Source organism: Procambarus clarkii, chromosome 14, assembly GCF_040958095.1.
Source record: "Procambarus clarkii isolate CNS0578487 chromosome 14, FALCON_Pclarkii_2.0, whole genome shotgun sequence".
NCBI lineage: Eukaryota > Metazoa > Arthropoda > Malacostraca > Decapoda > Cambaridae > Procambarus > Procambarus clarkii.
This window is the reverse complement of record NC_091163.1, coordinates 42,649,501-42,667,620: the sequence shown is the minus strand read 5'-3', so window position 1 is coordinate 42,667,620 and position 18,120 is coordinate 42,649,501. Positions and strand designations below refer to the sequence as shown.

The window sequence follows — 18,120 nt, the reverse complement described above, 5'->3', positions numbered from 1 at the left end:
GAGAGACAAACCAGGGTTTACACAATTTCCCCATGCACATGGGCTCTGTCAACAGGCTGTTCTACCTCTTCGCCCTTACTTCAATACACGTGGCACAATAAAATAAGGCGCGTCTGGGATCACCCTGGACATAAGTTCGAACCCTCATTACTGCCCTTGAGGATTTGTTCATTGTAAGAGAAGATAGAACCAGCCACATACCGGATGGTACCAATCTGCTGAAAAGGCGGAGCCACGGAAAAGTCCCCGGGTTCGGACACCGAGCAAACAGTGCCAGATACCAAGGCTCGGCCGTCCACCAAGGGGCCAACAAGACAACTCTCCCCTGGCAAGTCTCCAACCAAGCCAGAACCCGAAGCAACAGCTGAACCGGAGGGAAGAGGTATAAGTGACCCCGACAGCCAAGCTGTCGGGAAAGGGCGCCACATATACTGGAAGACGCCTCAACCATGCCAACACGAAGAGGTCCACTTTCAGGTGCCTGTACATCTGGCAGAGCCAACTGAATGACTCGGCGTCAACCATCCATTCCATGGAAAGGGAAATGAACCATGACAGGCCATCCGCCAGGACGTTGAAAACCCCCTGGATGTGAACCGCCAGAAAAGCCATACCCTGAGAACTCAGCAGACGAGTGACCCGAAGCAGCCAGCCCCAAAGAGCCAAGGACAGCATCGAATCCCTCAGTTCAGGCAATGAACCACTAGGGCACAGTCCAAATGGAGCCGGATCATCGATCCACGAGCGACACGAACCCTCCGAGGCGATGGCCACACCGCCGCGAACTCCTGAATCGTGCTGTGAGCCTGACGGAGGAATGGACCCCACCAACTCTAGCTGGCCTGCTGAGTACTGGTCACAAAACCCCAGCCAAGAGACAGCGCATCTGTGAACACATCGTGCGAGTACTCTGGTAGACTCCATGGCAATGAACCTCAAAAAATCTAAAGAGGGCGATGCAGCAGCTGACGCAAGGCCCACAGAGGCCGAACCAACAATCACGAGAGCAGCTGAAGAGACGTACCCAAAGGAACCAGAACAGCCGATGAAGCCCGACCCATCCCAGAGGGGTAATCTAGCAAGGCAAAGTTCAGACTGCAGCACAGATGCTCGAGCACCCGACAAGTGACCTGGTAGCCCCTAGAAATAGCAGAAGGCAGGATCACAGCAGAAGTAACGATGCCGGAAGGAGAGACAAGGAAGCGGTCTGAGAGTCCCGCACAAGACCCAGCCAAGTCCGAACCTGAGAGGGGAACCAGATGTGACTTCCTCCAGTTCGCCATGAACCTGAACCCAGCGAGCTGGGAAAGAACAAAACCCTTGGCGAGCAGACAAGCGGACCGGCTGGGAGCTCACACCAGTCAGTCATCGAAGAAGGCCAGAAGCCGAACCCCTAGCAGACACAAGCAGGTCACCATGACCTGTGTAAGGCTCGTGAAAACGCGAGGTGCCGACTCAAGCCGAATGGAAGGCAACGAAAGCTGTAAGCTTATTGCCCAATGACAAAACCAAGCCAGTCCCTGAACCCCGGGTGAATTGGGACATGCCAATATGCGTCCCAGAGGGCCAGACACACCATCCAAGCATCTGGCTTCAAAAGAAGGCAGACTTGGGACAGTGGGGTCATCTGAAAGGAGAGGCAAAGAACCCAGGAGTTCAAACAGGACAAGTCCAGAATCGGCATTTCGAGACCGGAAACGGGCAGGAAACCCACCTGAAAGACGAGGTTGTTTCAACCACACCCAAGCAAACCCACTCCGAGATGATGCGACAGAGCGCATGAGAAGAGGCCTGCCCTGTGAATCCTGAAACCCCCAAAGGAAGAGGAGCCATTCAACACCACTGCAGGCTGGTGGAAACAACCCGAAATGCCCACAAATCGTGGGACCAGGCGTGAGCAAATAGAGCAATCCTCCCCCACATCGCCCTGTCAACAGGACTACCCACAAAAGAGTCGATGCCTCTTACAAGCACCCGACCGATGCGCAGAGTGATCACTGCGCTGACCAGACCCAATCGGTTCTGAAGGAAGCTCTGGCCCCGAAACTGGCACCACTGGCTCACCATGACCCACAGAACCCAAACCCTGGCACGACTCCTCCGGAACCACCCCCACGGCCACCCCCGGAGAACCAACAAGTCTGACATAAGGCGACTGCTTCTAGCTGTCGCCTTATGGAAATGGAAATTTTACCTATATGGAAAAGTAGAACCCAACTCAAACAAGGAAGGGTCCATTATCAAGGCAAAATCCAGGTCACACAGGAGGTACGCTGCAATGGCCTCCCGAAACCTCCTTAGGCGGGATGCGGGAGGCTGAAAACCTCAGGAAGGATGGGCCCGAAGAACCCAAGGGAACCCAGAACTGAACCCGAGGAGGAGCAGAACTGTCATCAAATTTGTACTGGGAGGGAAGGGTTACCTTACCTTGAGGTTACCTTGAGGTGCTTCCGGGGCTTAGCGTCCCCGCGGCCCGGTCGTCGACCAGGCCTCCTGGTTGCCGGACTGATCATCCAGGCTGTTGGACGCGGCTGCTCGTAGCCTGACGTATGAGTCACAGCCTGGTTGATCAGGTATCCTTTGGAGGTGCTTATCCAGTTCTCTCTTGAACACTGTGAGGGGTCGGCCAGTTATGCCCCTTATGTGTAGTGGAAGCGTGTTGAACAGTCTCGGGCCTCTGATGTTGATAGAGTTCTCTCTCAGAGTACCTGTTGCACCTCTGCTTTTCAGCGGGGGTATTCTGCACATCCTGCCATGTCTTCTGGTCTCATGTGATGTTATTTCTGTGTGCAGGTTTGGGACCAGCCCCTCAATTATTTTCCACGTGTAAATTATTATGTATCTCTCCCGCCTGCGCTCAAGGGAGTACAGATTTAGGCTCTTTAGTCGGTCCCAGTAATTTAGATGTTTTACTGAGTGGATTCTAGCAGTAAAGGATCTCTGCACGCTCTCCAGGTCAGCAATTTCTCCAGCTTTGAAAGGGGCTGTCATTGTGCAGCAGTACTCCACTCTAGAGAGCACAAGCGTTTTGAAAAGTATCATCATCGGTATAGCATCTCTAGTGTGAAAAGTTCTTGTTATCCAACCTGTCATTTTTCTTGCAGTTGTGACGGCTACTTTATTGTGTTCTTTAAAGGTAAGGTCTTCCGACATGAGTACACCCAGATCCTTTACATTGCCTTTTCGTTCTATGTTATGATTTGCCTGAGTTTTGTACGTGGTTTCCGTTTTTATATTTTCATTTTTTCCATAGCGCATGAGCTGGAACTTATCTTCGTTAAACACCATATTATTTTCTGTAGCCCATAAAAAGGCCTGATCTACATCTGACTGGAGGTTCGCCGTGTCCTCTATGTTGCCTACTCTCATGAAGATCCTAGTGTCATCTGCAAAGGATGATACAGTGCTATAGGTTGTGTTCTTGTCTATGTCCGATATGAGGATGAGAAAAAGTACTGGAGCAAGCACAGTACCCTGGGGGACTGAGCTCTTCACGGTTGATGGGCTGGATTTTATTTTGTTGACTATAACACATTGGGTTCTGTTGGTCAGGAAATTGTAGATCCATCTGCCTATTTTTCCGGTAATTCCTTTTGAACGCATTTTATGTGCAATAACACCATGGTCACATTTATCAAAAGCTTTTGCGAAATCTGTGTAAATTACATCAGCGTTTTGTTTGTCTTCCATAGCATCTAATGCCATATCATAGTGGTCCAGCAACTGCGACAGGCAAGAGCGCCCTGTTCTGAAACCATGTTGTCCGGGGTTATGGAGTTGCTGTGATTCCATGTATTTTGTGATCTTACTTCTTAGCACTCTCTCAAAAATTTTTATGATGTGCAATGTTAGTACTATCGGTCTGTAATTTTTTGCCTCTGCCTTATTTCCTCCTTTATGAAGTGGTGCTATCTCTGCTGTTTTTAGTACAGTATATCAGGAATAACGCCAGTATCTAGGCTTTGTCTCCACAGAATGTGGAGGGCCTGCGATAGTGGTTTTTTACAGTTCTTTATGAACATGGAGTTCCAAGAATTCAGGCCTGGTGCAGAGTGCATAGGCATACTGTTTATGGCTTCTTCAAAATCCAGTGGGGATAGGGTGACGTCTGATATATGATTTGATGTTGGTATCGTATCCATGAATACGTGGGTGGGGGTAAGAAAAACCCTCCCCCTGCAACAACAAGCCCCGTTCCGAGGGTACCAACACCCAAGTGGGGTCAAATGAGGCCAAGAATGATGTCTAACAAGAGCAAGATATAGCAGAAGAATAACACCAGGTGTTTTATTACTAATGTTTCGAGAAATAAATCCCAGTGTCCTATTTGCCTTATTACGAACATTTATGCATTGATTTTTTGTTTTTAATTTTTACTACTCATAACTCCCAGATCCCTTTTGCAATGACTTCACAATCTCAACACCATCCAGCTTGTTCCTTGTAACTCTTTCGTCATTACCTAACCTCAAAACCTTACATTTGTTAGCATTAAAATGCATCTGCCAATCTTATGACCATTTCAAAACCCTATTTAGATCGTCTTGAAGTGATAGTGTATCTTCTTCCGTGTTTATTTCCTTCCCATTTTTCGTATCATCGGCAAATTATTTGCAAAATATTGTTGATCAAACCTGAATCTAAATCATTTATATATATTATAAAACAGAGGTCCAAGGACAGAACCTTGAGGTACTCCACTTACAACATTTTCCCACTCTGAATTAACTCCATTAATACTAACTCTCGTTTCCTTTGGTATGGCCATGCCCTAATCCAACTTAATATAGCATATACCATGAGCCTCTATCTTTTTAAACAGTCTTTCATTTGGCCCAGTAACAAAAGCTTTGCTAAAGTCAAGGTACACAACATCACCAACCTCACCCACTATCAACTGCCTCAACTATGACCAATGAGTTGTCTGGGGAGAGCTGGTATCTGAGGGTGCTACAACCTGCTGGTGGGCAGATGTTACTACACCATCAACTGCTTAACTTTTGCCTGGATCATTTTGTGGTCTTGTTTTCTGTGTTCTGTTTACCTTGCTGTTGTCTGTTCTCTTTCACTCTACCTTTCTGATGGTCTTTCTTGATCTGAGTGATCATGTATCCTCAGCTCCCTGCTCCTCTACAGAGGGAAGGCCAGGTTTTGGTCTATGGCTCTAGGAAGCTCACAATGACTTCCTATGGCTAGTGTGGATCAAATTGAGGAAGGTATCTGGGCTGCCAGCAAGAGGAAGCTTTCATAGGAGCCCTCCCAGAAATACATAGATGTAAAGCCTCTTGATCCCTTCTATATCACAGATATATAATCATACATTTTTATATAGAATGTAATTTGTAAGAAAACCTCACCTTTTTTAACGAAGATTACAATTTGATAAGAGACCCTCACCTTAGCAGCCTCGTCTCTGGCGGCATTCTCCGAGAAGAGGACCTCTGGACCAATCATTTTTCTTGGATCAGTAATTGTAGCAACAACCTCAGCAACTGTCTCTTCACCCAAATCTTCTGTTTCTATTTTTATTCTCTTACCGCAAATGCTGTCTGATAAATCATCTCCTTCTCGTTTCTCTCCTCTGGAAGATAAAGAAAAGACGAATGTCAGAGAACTAAACTTCTCATCAAATTAATATTTTTTTGTTAACAAACTTTATTCAATACATGCTGACAATTTCTGGAGTTTAACTCTTGCAGCCTTCCCTGGCGAGTGTTTTACTTGTGAGCTTCTTAACCACTGCACTATGCCACCCGCCCTGACACAGGCTATGAGAGGTGAGCCACCAAACTCGTAAGCGATGTTAAGATATCGTTAGATTCAAAACGCGCACAGTTGGTTGGGTACAAGATGAATGCCTGAGACGTACAATGAGCGGCAGAAATCTTGAAAAAAATTCCCAGCATGCCCCAGGTCCGCGGGTTGGCCGAGTTCTGAGTGAGCAACCATAGCTGGTGCACATGACTCCCAATCCCCTGTCGGATGCGCTGCCGAAAGATTGCTCTCTGATGATGAAATTCAGACCTTATGGTTTGAAGAAGAAAAGGGTAGTGATATTGATGAAGCAAGGCACGATAAAGACCTAACACAAGTGTCGGATACAAGTGATACAGCATGGATGAGGATGATACAGCAAGCATATCCCGTACAGGGTGAGCGCCAGGCGTGCTGCGGCCTCCCAGGCCATCACCCTCGCCATTATTATCACCACTTGGGTTGTCTCCAATTTTTGAAGAAAGTGATACAATAGATGAACTGTTTTCTGGGTTCAGTGATGCTGCTTCCGATACAAGTAGCATAGATGAACAGTGTGTTAGCGGCTTCCATGGTGGTGTTACTATGCCAGTGGTGGTGGTGCCAGTACAAGAAGCACGGGGTGAATTCGCGAGGGAGGGCTGTGATAATTTTGTACCACACAAACCACAATTTGATGATACTGATATTGGTGTTACACCCACTTTCCCATATACAGGTGAAGATGAGTGAAAGTAAATATTTTATGGCTTATATTGACGAGCCATTCATGCAACATCTTGTTGATGAAACCATTTTATGGCTTATATTGATGAGCCATTCATGCAACATCTTGTTGATGAAAACATTTTATGGCTTATATTGACGAGCCATTCATGCAACAACTTGTTGATAAAACCAACAGGTATGCATTGCCACTGCAACTTATTGCAGGTATTTATTACCTGCTTCATGTATGACACGATGGAAGGACACCACTGTGGCTGAATTGTATGTGTTCTTAACTCTGTTACTGCTTACGATACATTCCTAGAAACGTGTAATACAGAATACACACACAAATCTTTCCCTTGTGTATTTGTTCATGTAATACAGAAGTACTGGAACAAAGACAGCACTGTTCCAAGCCCAGTGTTCAACAAGTACATGTCATGAGAGAGGTTCCCGATATTTGTACGGTGCCTACACTTTGAAAACATTGCAAATGTTGATCGAAATTATCGACTTTAGAAAGTGCAAAAAGTGTTCAGAGATATCAGACAAAAATTTCACGATTACTTTGTGGACAGAATTTTGTCTTTGATCTTTTCCTAGATCTTTTCAAGACTACCTTACACTTCACAAGCTTGGCTACATATCTCCTAAAGGAACTAAAGCCAAAGGTGTACATGAGTGTATTTTTTGCAATCACACAGAATGAAGAAACAGGAAACAAAAATCTGTGTGTACCAAGTACATCGCGTACAAAGTTGTGCTGTGTGACTGCTTCCTTGATTATCTCTCACTTCCAAAGTAGTGAGTGTCTAATAGTGTATGACTGTGTAAATACTGTGTGAGAGTGTACATAGTGTAACTAAATTGAATATTGAACAAGTAATATTACAACAAAAAACATTTTTTGTAGAAACATTAGTGACACATGTATCACAGTTCCTTGGAACATTACTGTACAAACGTTCTACTGAATGTTGAACGTTCTATTCAACTTTTCATGCAGCTCAGTGGCAAGCACTTTCAACATGCTATTAAAAAAACTTAAGCAAATTTCCTGTATGTATTTTGTTAATCCCTATCAGTACGTGTATGACATTTACACTTAAATCTCGCTTCCTCACCCTGTCTCAATCCCCCTTCCCTACCATCTAACTATATTCTACACACTTCTCCACTCTTTAATCACACATTTTTTAATGACGAAATCACCCAAGACCAAGGCTTAAAATTTACAGACTTTAGAACGACTGTTTAAGTCTTTTAAAGAAAGACAAGCAAGCAGTGAGCCACAACCAGGTCCTAGTGGTATGCCTGCAAAAGGAAGCAAAGAGAGTACCCGAGAGAAGTCATCACTGCCTGATGTTATAATGAAAGGGAACTCCCCTTCCAAACACTAACACCTCTCCTCTTCACCAGCTTCCATACACCAACAAGTCATCAATAAAGGTAAGCTATAACTTGTATATACTATAGTACAAAATATTTGTGTATTATATATGAAATGAATTTTAAAGTTAATATTTTGGGAGTGTGGAACTGATTAATTCAATTTACATTATTTCTTATGGGAAAATTCATTTTGGCTTCCGAATTTTTGGTTTACGAGCCGTCTCTGGGAACGGATTAAAATAAAAAACCAAGGTACCACAGTATAGGGAAGTGAGACTTATATGTTCTTATATGCACATATTCCTTTAGAGCATTCTTTTGTGAACAACTTAATACCAAATTGAACGACATAGCACGAAAATTGAGGTGAGACAGCTAAAAAGAGTATAAACATTTGTGGGTGGTGGTGAGGTCATACGCACTTCTCGGGCTACCTTGAGGTGCGTGGTGGGTCGCCCCCCAGGGCAACAAAAGTGTTAACACTATCGGTCACCGGGCAGGCGCGGGGTAAACTTAGAGGTCATGTACCGAGCGTGCGGGCGAGCGTGCGGGTAAGCGAGCGGTGACACCTAAATGTGTATACTCGTTTCAGCTTTCTCACCTTAATTCTCGTGCTACGTCACTCGTTTTGGTATCATTGTGTTTGCAATTAAATTCCCTACAGGTGTATATAAATATAATGTCCAAAAGCCTGGCGTGACTTCCAATAGCAAAGCCTAAAGTTGGCAAAAGTTACCCGTGAGCGCACAAAATCAGTAAAATGTGCATACTCGTTCCATTTTTCTCACCTTAATTCTCGTGCTACGTTGCTCGTTTTGGTATCATTGTGTTCGCAATTAAATTTCCTACAAATGCGTATGAATATAATGAACAAAAGTTTGGAGTGCCTCCCCGCAGAAAAGCCTAAAGTTACCCGTGAACGAGCACCAATTTGTACACTGGAACCTAATGTGTATACACGTTCAGTTTGATAACATCAATTTTCGTGTTACGTCTTTCAATTTGGTATCAAATTGTTCGCAATAAAAAGGCGCGTATTTTAAAACTAGTCCCATAATAATAGAGCAATAACTGGAATTTTAACAAATATTTTCATTCTGGAAGCTCATCATCACAAAATTATTTATATCTTTCCAGTGTTCTGACATCAATTTTTGTGTTACATCTTTCATTTTGGTATCAAATTGTTCGCAACATAAAGGCACACATTTTAAATCTAGTCCCAACATAATAGCATAATAAATAGAATTTTAACAAATATTTAAAAATTTTGACCAAAAGCCTATTTATAATCATATAAATGTTCGGACATCAAGTTTCATGTTACATCTTTCATTTTGGTATCAAATTGTGCGCAATCTAAAGGTGCTTATTTTGATACTATCCCGAAGTCGATTGGATAAAAAATGAATTTTATACAAATATTTTTTGTAGTGGACGCAAGTCCGGTCCAAAGTTTGGACTCCGGAGAAAAATAATGGACGCAAGTCCGGTCCAAAGTTACCAATAGTGTTAATATTTTTGGGTGTGTGGAACGGATTAATTCAATTAACATTTTTCTTATAAGGAAAATTTTACTCGGCATATGAATATTCTATTTACGATCTGTCTCTGAGAATGGATTAAATTCGTAGACTGAGATTCCACTGTACAACAAATGCAAAATTCAAAATATCCCTTTATATTATTCTGTATCAACTAAACACTATTTTACTCGAGCAAGGTGCCACTATATATTGCTCTCCGTGTACTTCAAACAAAGTTCCCATAGAGCCGCACCTGTCATCGATGCGTTGTCTTCGTGTAGTGGCAGATGACAGGCTAACAGTGGTGTAATGACCATCTCCTGGCTGCACCGACAACCTCTCAAATTCGCCCCGTGCAGCAGTATTACCTATTGGAAAAAAAAAAAATTGGAATTCTTTTTACCAATAGCTCAATTCACAACTGAACTAAAATAAAATGAGGCTTTACTAATAACTATATAATTAAATATTCTAAAACTTACCACAATCATTTTTTGTGTTTTAATAAAATAAAAATAAAAACAGTGAAAACACAAGTTTTTGCAGGAGCCCCGGTGACACCCAGAAGCTGTTATCTCTGATAGCTCTGATAGAGTGCCAACTACTAGGTGCCATCAGTCGAGGAGTCTATTGGCTTACCAGGATCCATGAGCCAGAACCTGGCCTCCTCAAAGAGATGCAGAGAGTGGTGGCCCATATGGTAAAATTTCTATGATTATATTATGTCTGCAATCTACCGAGGAAGGCACCCAGAAAGTCAGTGAAACAAAACAAACTACTGCTGGCTTTAAATGAGACTCCAACCTCAAGAACCACCAAAAGAATGCCTGCCAACAATGTAAACAAATGATAACAAGTTCATGAAACTAGTACGAACTTGTTTGCCCAGCCTCCCCCCTAATTCGAGGGAGAGTGGGAGGCAGCCAAGGGTTCAGTTGGCTGCTCCACCTTGAGATTATCTTGAGATAATTTCGGGTCTTAGCATCCCAGCAGCCAGGTCCTTGACCAGGCCTCCTTCTAGTTACACATCCCCAGGAAGCAGCCTGTAGCAGCTGTTTAATTCCCAGGTACCTATCTACTGCTAGGTGAACAGGTGTTCTAGGTGTTCAACGTCCTACCAGTGAGCATTAGAAATATTGCCGAACAACCGTGGACATCTTCAAGAGAAAACTAGATTGTTTTCTTCTAGGCGTGCCGGACCAACCGAGCTGTGGTGGGTATGTGGGCCTGCAGACCTCTCCAAGCAACAGCCTGGTGGACGAAACTCTCACAAGTCAAGCATGGCCTTGGGCCGGGCTTGGGGAGTAGAAGAACTCCCAGAACCCCATCAACCAGGTATCAACCAGGAATGCTTCCAACCACACGAGGGTTTCTATAGGCCACTGCTCCTCATGCCTCTCTGAGGGGGCCAGGTTCTGGCTCATGGTCCCCGGTAGATCCACAGAATTCCATACACATAACTGATGCCAAAGTCTGACATCAGCATATCAGCCTGGATAGCTCCGGGGAGCTGACGGGCTCCCCGCAGAAACCAATCCTAGACTAAAGGGAACACTGTAAACCAAGCTGACAAAAGAAAAGAACATGCTCTAGGGACGAAGCAGGCTTAGGTAGTGCACGACCAGGCTGGAGGTGAAACAATGCATCAGACAGCTTGCAAAACAGTGAACCTGAATACAAGCTGCAGCAGCTCTGCCAACACCACATGATACAAGGCAACAATATTCAGAAAAAGATGCTGATCAAGAAAAAGTCAACCAAATGAAAAAGGCTCACTATGACCTGAGCCGAGCATGTAAACATGCAAAAAGCCAGGTTAAGCCTAAACGGGAGAGCCTGAAAGTGGTCAGCTCGGCCCAAAAAAACTGAACTAAAACTGAACCAATCCCTGAATCTTCGATGCATAGGGACATGCAAATACATGTCCCAAAGGTCCAGGTAAATAATCCAAGTGCCCCTTTGAGCATGAGATGGACCTGGAATAACATCGTCATCTTAAAGAAGGGGGCAAGATTATCTTGAGATTATCTTGAGATGATTTCGGGGCATGGCATCCCTGCGGCCCAGTCCTCGACCAGGCCTCCTTTTTGTTACACACCCCAAGGAAACTAGTCCCATAACAGCTGTCTAACTCCCAGGGTACCTATTTACTGCTAGGTAACAGGGGTATCAGGGTGAAAGAAACTCTGCCAATTTGTTTCCGACACTGCTGGGGATCGAACCTGAAACCTTAGGACTACAAATCTAAAGCGCTGTTCACTCAGTTGTCAGGCCCCTCAGCTGTCAGGAATGAGCTCGTTCAACCTGGACAGATCAAGAATAAATCGGAGATCCGGAAAATCCCATTTCGGAACCGGAAAAAAGCAGAAAACCCACTGAACGGATGCAGACATTTTGTCTATGTCTCAAATCACCCACTCTGAGATGATCTTACAAAGGTGAGAAGAGGAAACCTGCCTAGAAAAGCCCAACCCCCCCCCCCCCAAAGGAGGAAAGACCAACTAACTCCACCGCTGGCCAAAGGAAAGACCTGAAAAGCCCACAAATCGCGAGACTTGGCATTGGAAAGCTGGACCAGTCTCGGCCTTTCCCCAACTACCCCATCAAAGGGGCAGGGCCAGCACAAACCCCTCAAGCCAGCCTTCTGAAAGGGGCAAGCATGACCAGACCAGACAACAAAAGATCGGCAGAGGGAGGCGCTTGTGATCCGGGATCTGACCCCACAGATGGCCTACCTGACCAACAACAGGTGCCACTCTAGCACTGTCAAACTGCCTCGGAAAGTTTGGTTTCTGCCGAAACCAAACAATACGAACACACAAAAGGTCCAAAATGAACTGACAAGCTGCAGCTGCAGACAACAGGAACTAGACAACAACACAACAACATCCTCCATGAACAAGAGCAAAGAGAAGGGTGAGGCGGAGATGAGAGTTAGGATGCACACTGAATCCAGAGACTGGGCCAACATAGCTTGTCAACATACAAGTTGGGCGGTATGTTAACCGGAGCTGCCAACAACAGGGAAACCTGAGCACGGAGCTGCCAACAACAGGGAAACCTGAGCACGGAGCTGCCAACAACAGGGAAACCTGAGCACGGAGCTGCCAACAACAGGGAAACCTGAGCACGGAGCTGCCAACAACAGGGAAACCTGAGCACGGAGCTGCATGAGACTCACATCCCAAGAAAGAGCAGGAACAAACACACAGTCATTGAGAGGCTCAAAAGACAGGTCCCCTAACAAACATACCACACAGGAGGTATGCATCAAGAGCCTCCTGAGCTGCCACCAGGGAAACTTAAAAGGTGGGAAACCAACAGAAAGATGACCCAGATGTACCCAAAGGCACCTGGAATCAAACCCGGGAAAAAGCTGCACCCAAAGCAAACTCATACTGCATCCCGTCCTCCTAAGGTTTCCCCCAATGTCAAGAAAACAGTCAATTTATAGTGTCCTCTCCTAACCTATCAAGCCCAACTACTTGGGCTTGATAGAGCTTGGGCTACGGTAGAGCGAGGGGTCTCGCTTCATGCAGGTCAGCGTTCAATTCCTGACCGTCCAAGTGGTTGAGCACCATTCCTTCCCCCCATCCCATCCCAAATCCTTATCCTGGATTCCAAATACAAATCCTCATCATAATGGCATGGCACTTTCTCCTGATAATTCCTTCCTAACCTACCAGAGGACCCAAAACAGAAAACAGGACAGTACATCATTTTTGCCAGCTGCTTCCATTTTCTAGTATGACAATTTTTGGCCTTATGTAATGCATTCAAGTGAAAAGCGACGTTCTTTGCAGGACAGGTTGCATACAGGGAGGGCGGTTATGAAAACCGTTCTCCCTGCAACAGAAGACCCTCTGTGGAGGGCACGAGGTACCACAAAGAGTGAAACAGGACACAAGGGCCCACTTCAAAGGAAGGGGCTGGCTGAAAGGACCCAAAAGCCTTTCCAGGACCAGCAGGCTTAATTGCAATGGTGCCCAAAGTGGAAGGGACGAACCCCAAGCTGACCAAGGAACCCGAACTAAACCCTGCCACCGACCCCGAAACCTTCTGACGCTTTGAGGCCGGAATCAGTGGGATAGGATCAGAGTAAGGGTGAACCACACTTGCCAGGGAAGAGAGAGGAAGTGGGTAGGATAGAACAACAGTTGAGTTAACCAACACCTCCAAATCCAGGTCTCTAAACACTAACTGGGGCATCTCCAGGGCATCCAAATGGGCACACAACCTAGATTACTTTAACACAGAAAACCTAAGGCACAAGGTGGTGTCTGCCTGAAAAGCTCAAACCCCATTAGAAAGGTCAGAAAGAAGAGCAAACATAACATAACATTATGGGAGCAAACCCCAAGTGACTCAGGATCAAAGGTGTCACCGACTCAGCAGGCAGCACGGTGGAGGGAGAAGAAATGAACATTGTCATATGGCACTGATAATGTGCAACCCTCAAATTCACATGAAGCGAGAGCATGTTTGGGAAGGTTATATCTGTGGGACCACCAAACCCAGTGCAGTTTTCCAGGGCAGGCAAGGGAAGTAACCCACAGGGAGCCCCAGGCACTGGGAATGCTACGCTAGTCCTATATAATTATACAGGATCTACAGAATAAGAGCTATAAGTTAGATCAATACAGCCATTCATGAAGTTGTGAAGGCTGATCACAGCGTGCCAATAAGGCCATGCAAATCCAGTGCATCACAGCAGCCAATATCACTCCTGACCCAAGGAAAGGCAAAACCAAAGACAACCGACTTAACAAGAGCAAGGGCCACCACAAGCGAGAAGGACCTCTAAGCGACTGAACCCCGAATATTCCAGGGAAGATTACCATGACAGCGCAAGGGCAGCACTAAGGAGGGCACAAGGAAGGGAACCCTGAGCACATGCAGTCCAAGTGAACTAAATACATAGTTCATGCTGCACTAGAGTGCACAGGGAAGGAGAGGGAACTATTAGGAGAAGAACCAAGCCATTATTACTATATAGCACTTGGAAGGGGTCAGGATAAGGATTTGGGATGGGACGGGGGTAGGAATGGTGCCCAACCACTTGGACAGTCAAGGACTGAACGCCAAATGATGGAAAGCGAGACCATCATTCTACTGTCCATCCCTAGTGGTTGGGCACCATTCCCTTCCCCCATCCCATCCCAAATCCTTATCCTGGCCCCCTTCCAAGTGCTATATAGTCGTAATGGCTTGATACTTCTCCCTAATAGTTCCCTCCCTTTCCCCTGTACCCCAAAAGACATAGGAACAGCCTCAAAATCAAACAACCACTTAGCTGAAAATAGGACACTGGAGCCAGTGTCAGAGAGGGAAACCAGGCACTCACTACCACCAGAGGAGAACTGAGGGTGGAGCAGCAGGCTGACCCCTCCACAACTGATGGCACCAAGTAGTTGACACACTGTCAGAGATAGTAACATCAGAGAGCCAATGGGGTGACACCAGAAATGGCAGCTCCAGTATATGAGAAGTGTACCTCTTTCCGCAGCTTGGTTGTGTAGATGTGGGGGCAACTGAGGCCGGTAGTCTGCATCCCAAATGGGAGAAGTGTTTGAGTATACCTCTTCTTCAAGCATTGACAAGAACCTGGGGAAGGGTAAAGAATTCATTAATAACTATTATCATAATCGTATAATTATCATAATCATAATTAATTATCATAAACCCTTTAGCCAGGGTTCACATAGACAATAAAAAAAATAAAAAACTTTAAAATATAATAAAAGTATACAAAGTAGCAGTACTGAATACTGTCTTTCTATTCTATATTGGTGACTGACCTTCACCTGTTACAATTGTCCACTTATTCTATTTCAATGCAAAGTAAGACCGTCCCGTCCCTCCCTTTATTCCTGAGACACAGCGAGCACGGTGTGTGTCGCCTGTGGGTACCAAGCCTGCTGTTACAACCTGCACACGTACACATGACCTAGCCTTATTTTCAGGTCCCATGGCTATGGACAATCTTCACTGCAACATCTGTTTGAAAATATGACAAATGCTACCACCATAGCTTACAAAAATGATGGCAACTTGTCGGCCACGGCTTGAACACTCAACAGACCCAAGGTGCACATGATGACTTGGGAGCAGCAACAGACCCAAGGCCCACATGATGACTTGGGAGCAGCAACAGACCCAAGGCCCACATGATGACTTGGGAGCAACAACAGACCCAAGGCCCACATGATGACTTGGGAGCAGCAACAGACCCAAGGCCCACATGATGACTTGGGAGCAGCAACAGACCCAAGGCCCACATGATGACTTGGGAGCAACAACAGACCCAAGGCCCACATGATGACTTGGGAGCAACAACAGACCCAAGGCCCACATGATGACTTGGGAGCAGCAACAGACCCAAGGCCCACATGATGACTTGGGAGCAGCAACAGACCCAAGGCCCACATGATGACTTGGGAGCAGCAACAGACCCAAGGCCCACATGATGACTTAGGAGCAGCAACAGACCCAAGGCCCACATGATGACTTGGGAGCAGCAACAGACCCAAGGCCCACATGATGACTTGGGAGCAGCAACAGACCCAAGGCCCACATGATGACTTGGGAGCAACAACAGACCCAAGGCCCACATGATGACTTGGGAGCAAGTCATCAGCAGCAGAGCCTTAATGCTCTGAAGGGGAAAGTGAGTACTGAGCAGTACTCAAGACGGGACAACAAAAGTGACTTGAAGAGTACAACCATTGTGATGGGATCCCTAGATTTGAAAGTTCTCGTAATCCATCCTATCATTTTTCTGGCTGTCGCAATATTTGCTTGGTTATGCTCCCTAAACGTTAGGTCGTCGGACATCATTGTTCCCAAATCCTTTACATGCTGTTTTCCTACTATGGGTACATTTGATTGTGTTTTGTACTCTGTATTATGTTTAAGGTCCTCATTTTTACCGTACCTGAGTACCTGGAATTTATCACTGTTAAACATCATGTTATTTTCTGATGCCCAGTCGAAAACTTTATTAATATCAACTTGAAGTTTTTCAGTGTCTTCAGCCGAGATAATTTTCATACTGATTTTTGTGTCATCTGCAAAGGATGATACGAAGCTGTGACTTGTATTTTTGTCTATATCTGATATGAGAATAAGGGAAAGCAGTGGTGCAAGGACTGTACCCTGAGGTACAGAGCTTTTAACTGAACTTGGACTAGATTTTATATGGTTGACAGTTACTCGCCGAGTCCTGTTTGACAGAAAACTGAGCATCCAGCGTCCTACTTTACCGGTTATTCCCATTGACTTCATTTTGTATGCTATCACGCCATGGTCACATTTATCGAAAGCCTTTGCGAAGTCCGTGTATATCACATCAGCATTCTGTTTTTCTTCTAATGCCTCAGTGACTTTGTCGTAGTGCTCAAGTAGCTGTGAGAGGCATGATCTTCCCGCTCGAAATCCATGTTGGCCTGGGTTGTGAAGGTCATTGGTCTCCATGAAATTGGTGACCTGACTCCTAATCACTCTCTCAAATACTTTTATGATGTGCGATGTTAGTGCAACTGGTCTATAATTCTTTGGCAATGCTTTGCTCCCTCCCTTGTGTAGAGGGGCTATGTCTGCTACTTTAAGTGCATCTGGTATCTCCCCCCGTGTCCAAGCTCTTCCTCCACACTATATTGAGTGCCTGTGCTACCGGCACTTTGCATTTCTTTATAAATATTGAATTCCACGAGTCTGGACCTGGGGCCGAGTGCATGGGCATGTTTTCAATTTCTCTTTCAAAATTTAGTGTGCTTGTGTTGATATCAGTTATATTTACAGGGGTTTGAATATCCCACATAAAGAAATTGTCTGGATCTTCCACTTTCATGTTGTTTATTGGAGTGCTAAACATGTCCTCATACTGCTTTTTTTATGATTTCACTAATTTCTTTGTCATCCTCCGTGTATGAACCTTCACTTGTACGAATAGGTCCAATACTGGCAGTGGTTTTTGCCTTTGATTTCACATATGTGAAGAAATATTTTGGATTTTTCTTTATTTCCTGAATTGCTTTCTGTTCTAAGTGCCTTTCTTCAGTTTCATATGAGTGTTTCAATTTCCGCTCGATTTCTTCAATCTCCCTATTTAAATTATTTCTTCTTTGACAGGAAATTCGTGTCTGCTAATAGCTTCTGTCTGCTAAAGTTTGTGTCAGTAATAGCTTAGGCCTCTCAATTCTGGTACTATTCCAGTTGTAAACCTCTGAACTTTCTCAAGTTTTTGTTTATGCTACACAAGGTGTGGGTTCCATGCAGAAGCTGCATACTCAAGTAATGGTTTCACACAGGCAGTGTAATTATCTAAGTGTAATCACTTAAGTGCAGTTACAGGATGAGAGTTACGCTCGTGGTGTCCCGTCTTCCCAGTACTCTTTGTCATATAACGCTTTAAAACTATTAACGGTTTTGGCCTCCACCACCAACTCACTTAGCTGGTTCCAACCGTCTACCACTGTTTGCAAAAGAAATTTTTTTAATATTTTTTCGGCACCTTTGTTTCCTTAACTTGAATCTGTGTCTAATTAGTGAAGTTTCCTGGTTTCAGGAAGTGTGTATGGACTTGAAGGTTTCCTGTTTAGATTCTTAAATGACATTCTTATCTTTGTTAACTTCCCATATGTTATCATCATGTTATCATATTAACATATGAAGCTGATCTTATTCTCTTCATGTGAGCTTCTGCTGTTAGTTTTGGGATTATGTCTACTCCCAGGTC

General features: G+C 44.9%; 1 protein-coding gene across 12 annotated transcripts in view; it reads right to left on the bottom strand.

Moving 5' to 3' along the window:
* Positions 1 to 18,120, bottom strand: part of Gcn5 (Gcn5 acetyltransferase) — a 287,084-nt gene that overhangs the window by 171,115 nt on the left and 97,849 nt on the right. For all 12 annotated transcript variants that reach the window (XM_069324558.1, XM_069324554.1, XM_069324559.1 and 9 more), the window contains 3 exons: positions 14,878 to 14,987; positions 9,637 to 9,751; positions 5,398 to 5,581 (listed from right to left, as the gene is read on the bottom strand). In XM_069324558.1, coding sequence (XP_069180659.1) covers positions 5,398 to 5,581; positions 9,637 to 9,751; positions 14,878 to 14,987 — 409 coding nt within the window. The remainder of the gene's footprint in view (positions 1 to 5,397; positions 5,582 to 9,636; positions 9,752 to 14,877; positions 14,988 to 18,120) is intronic.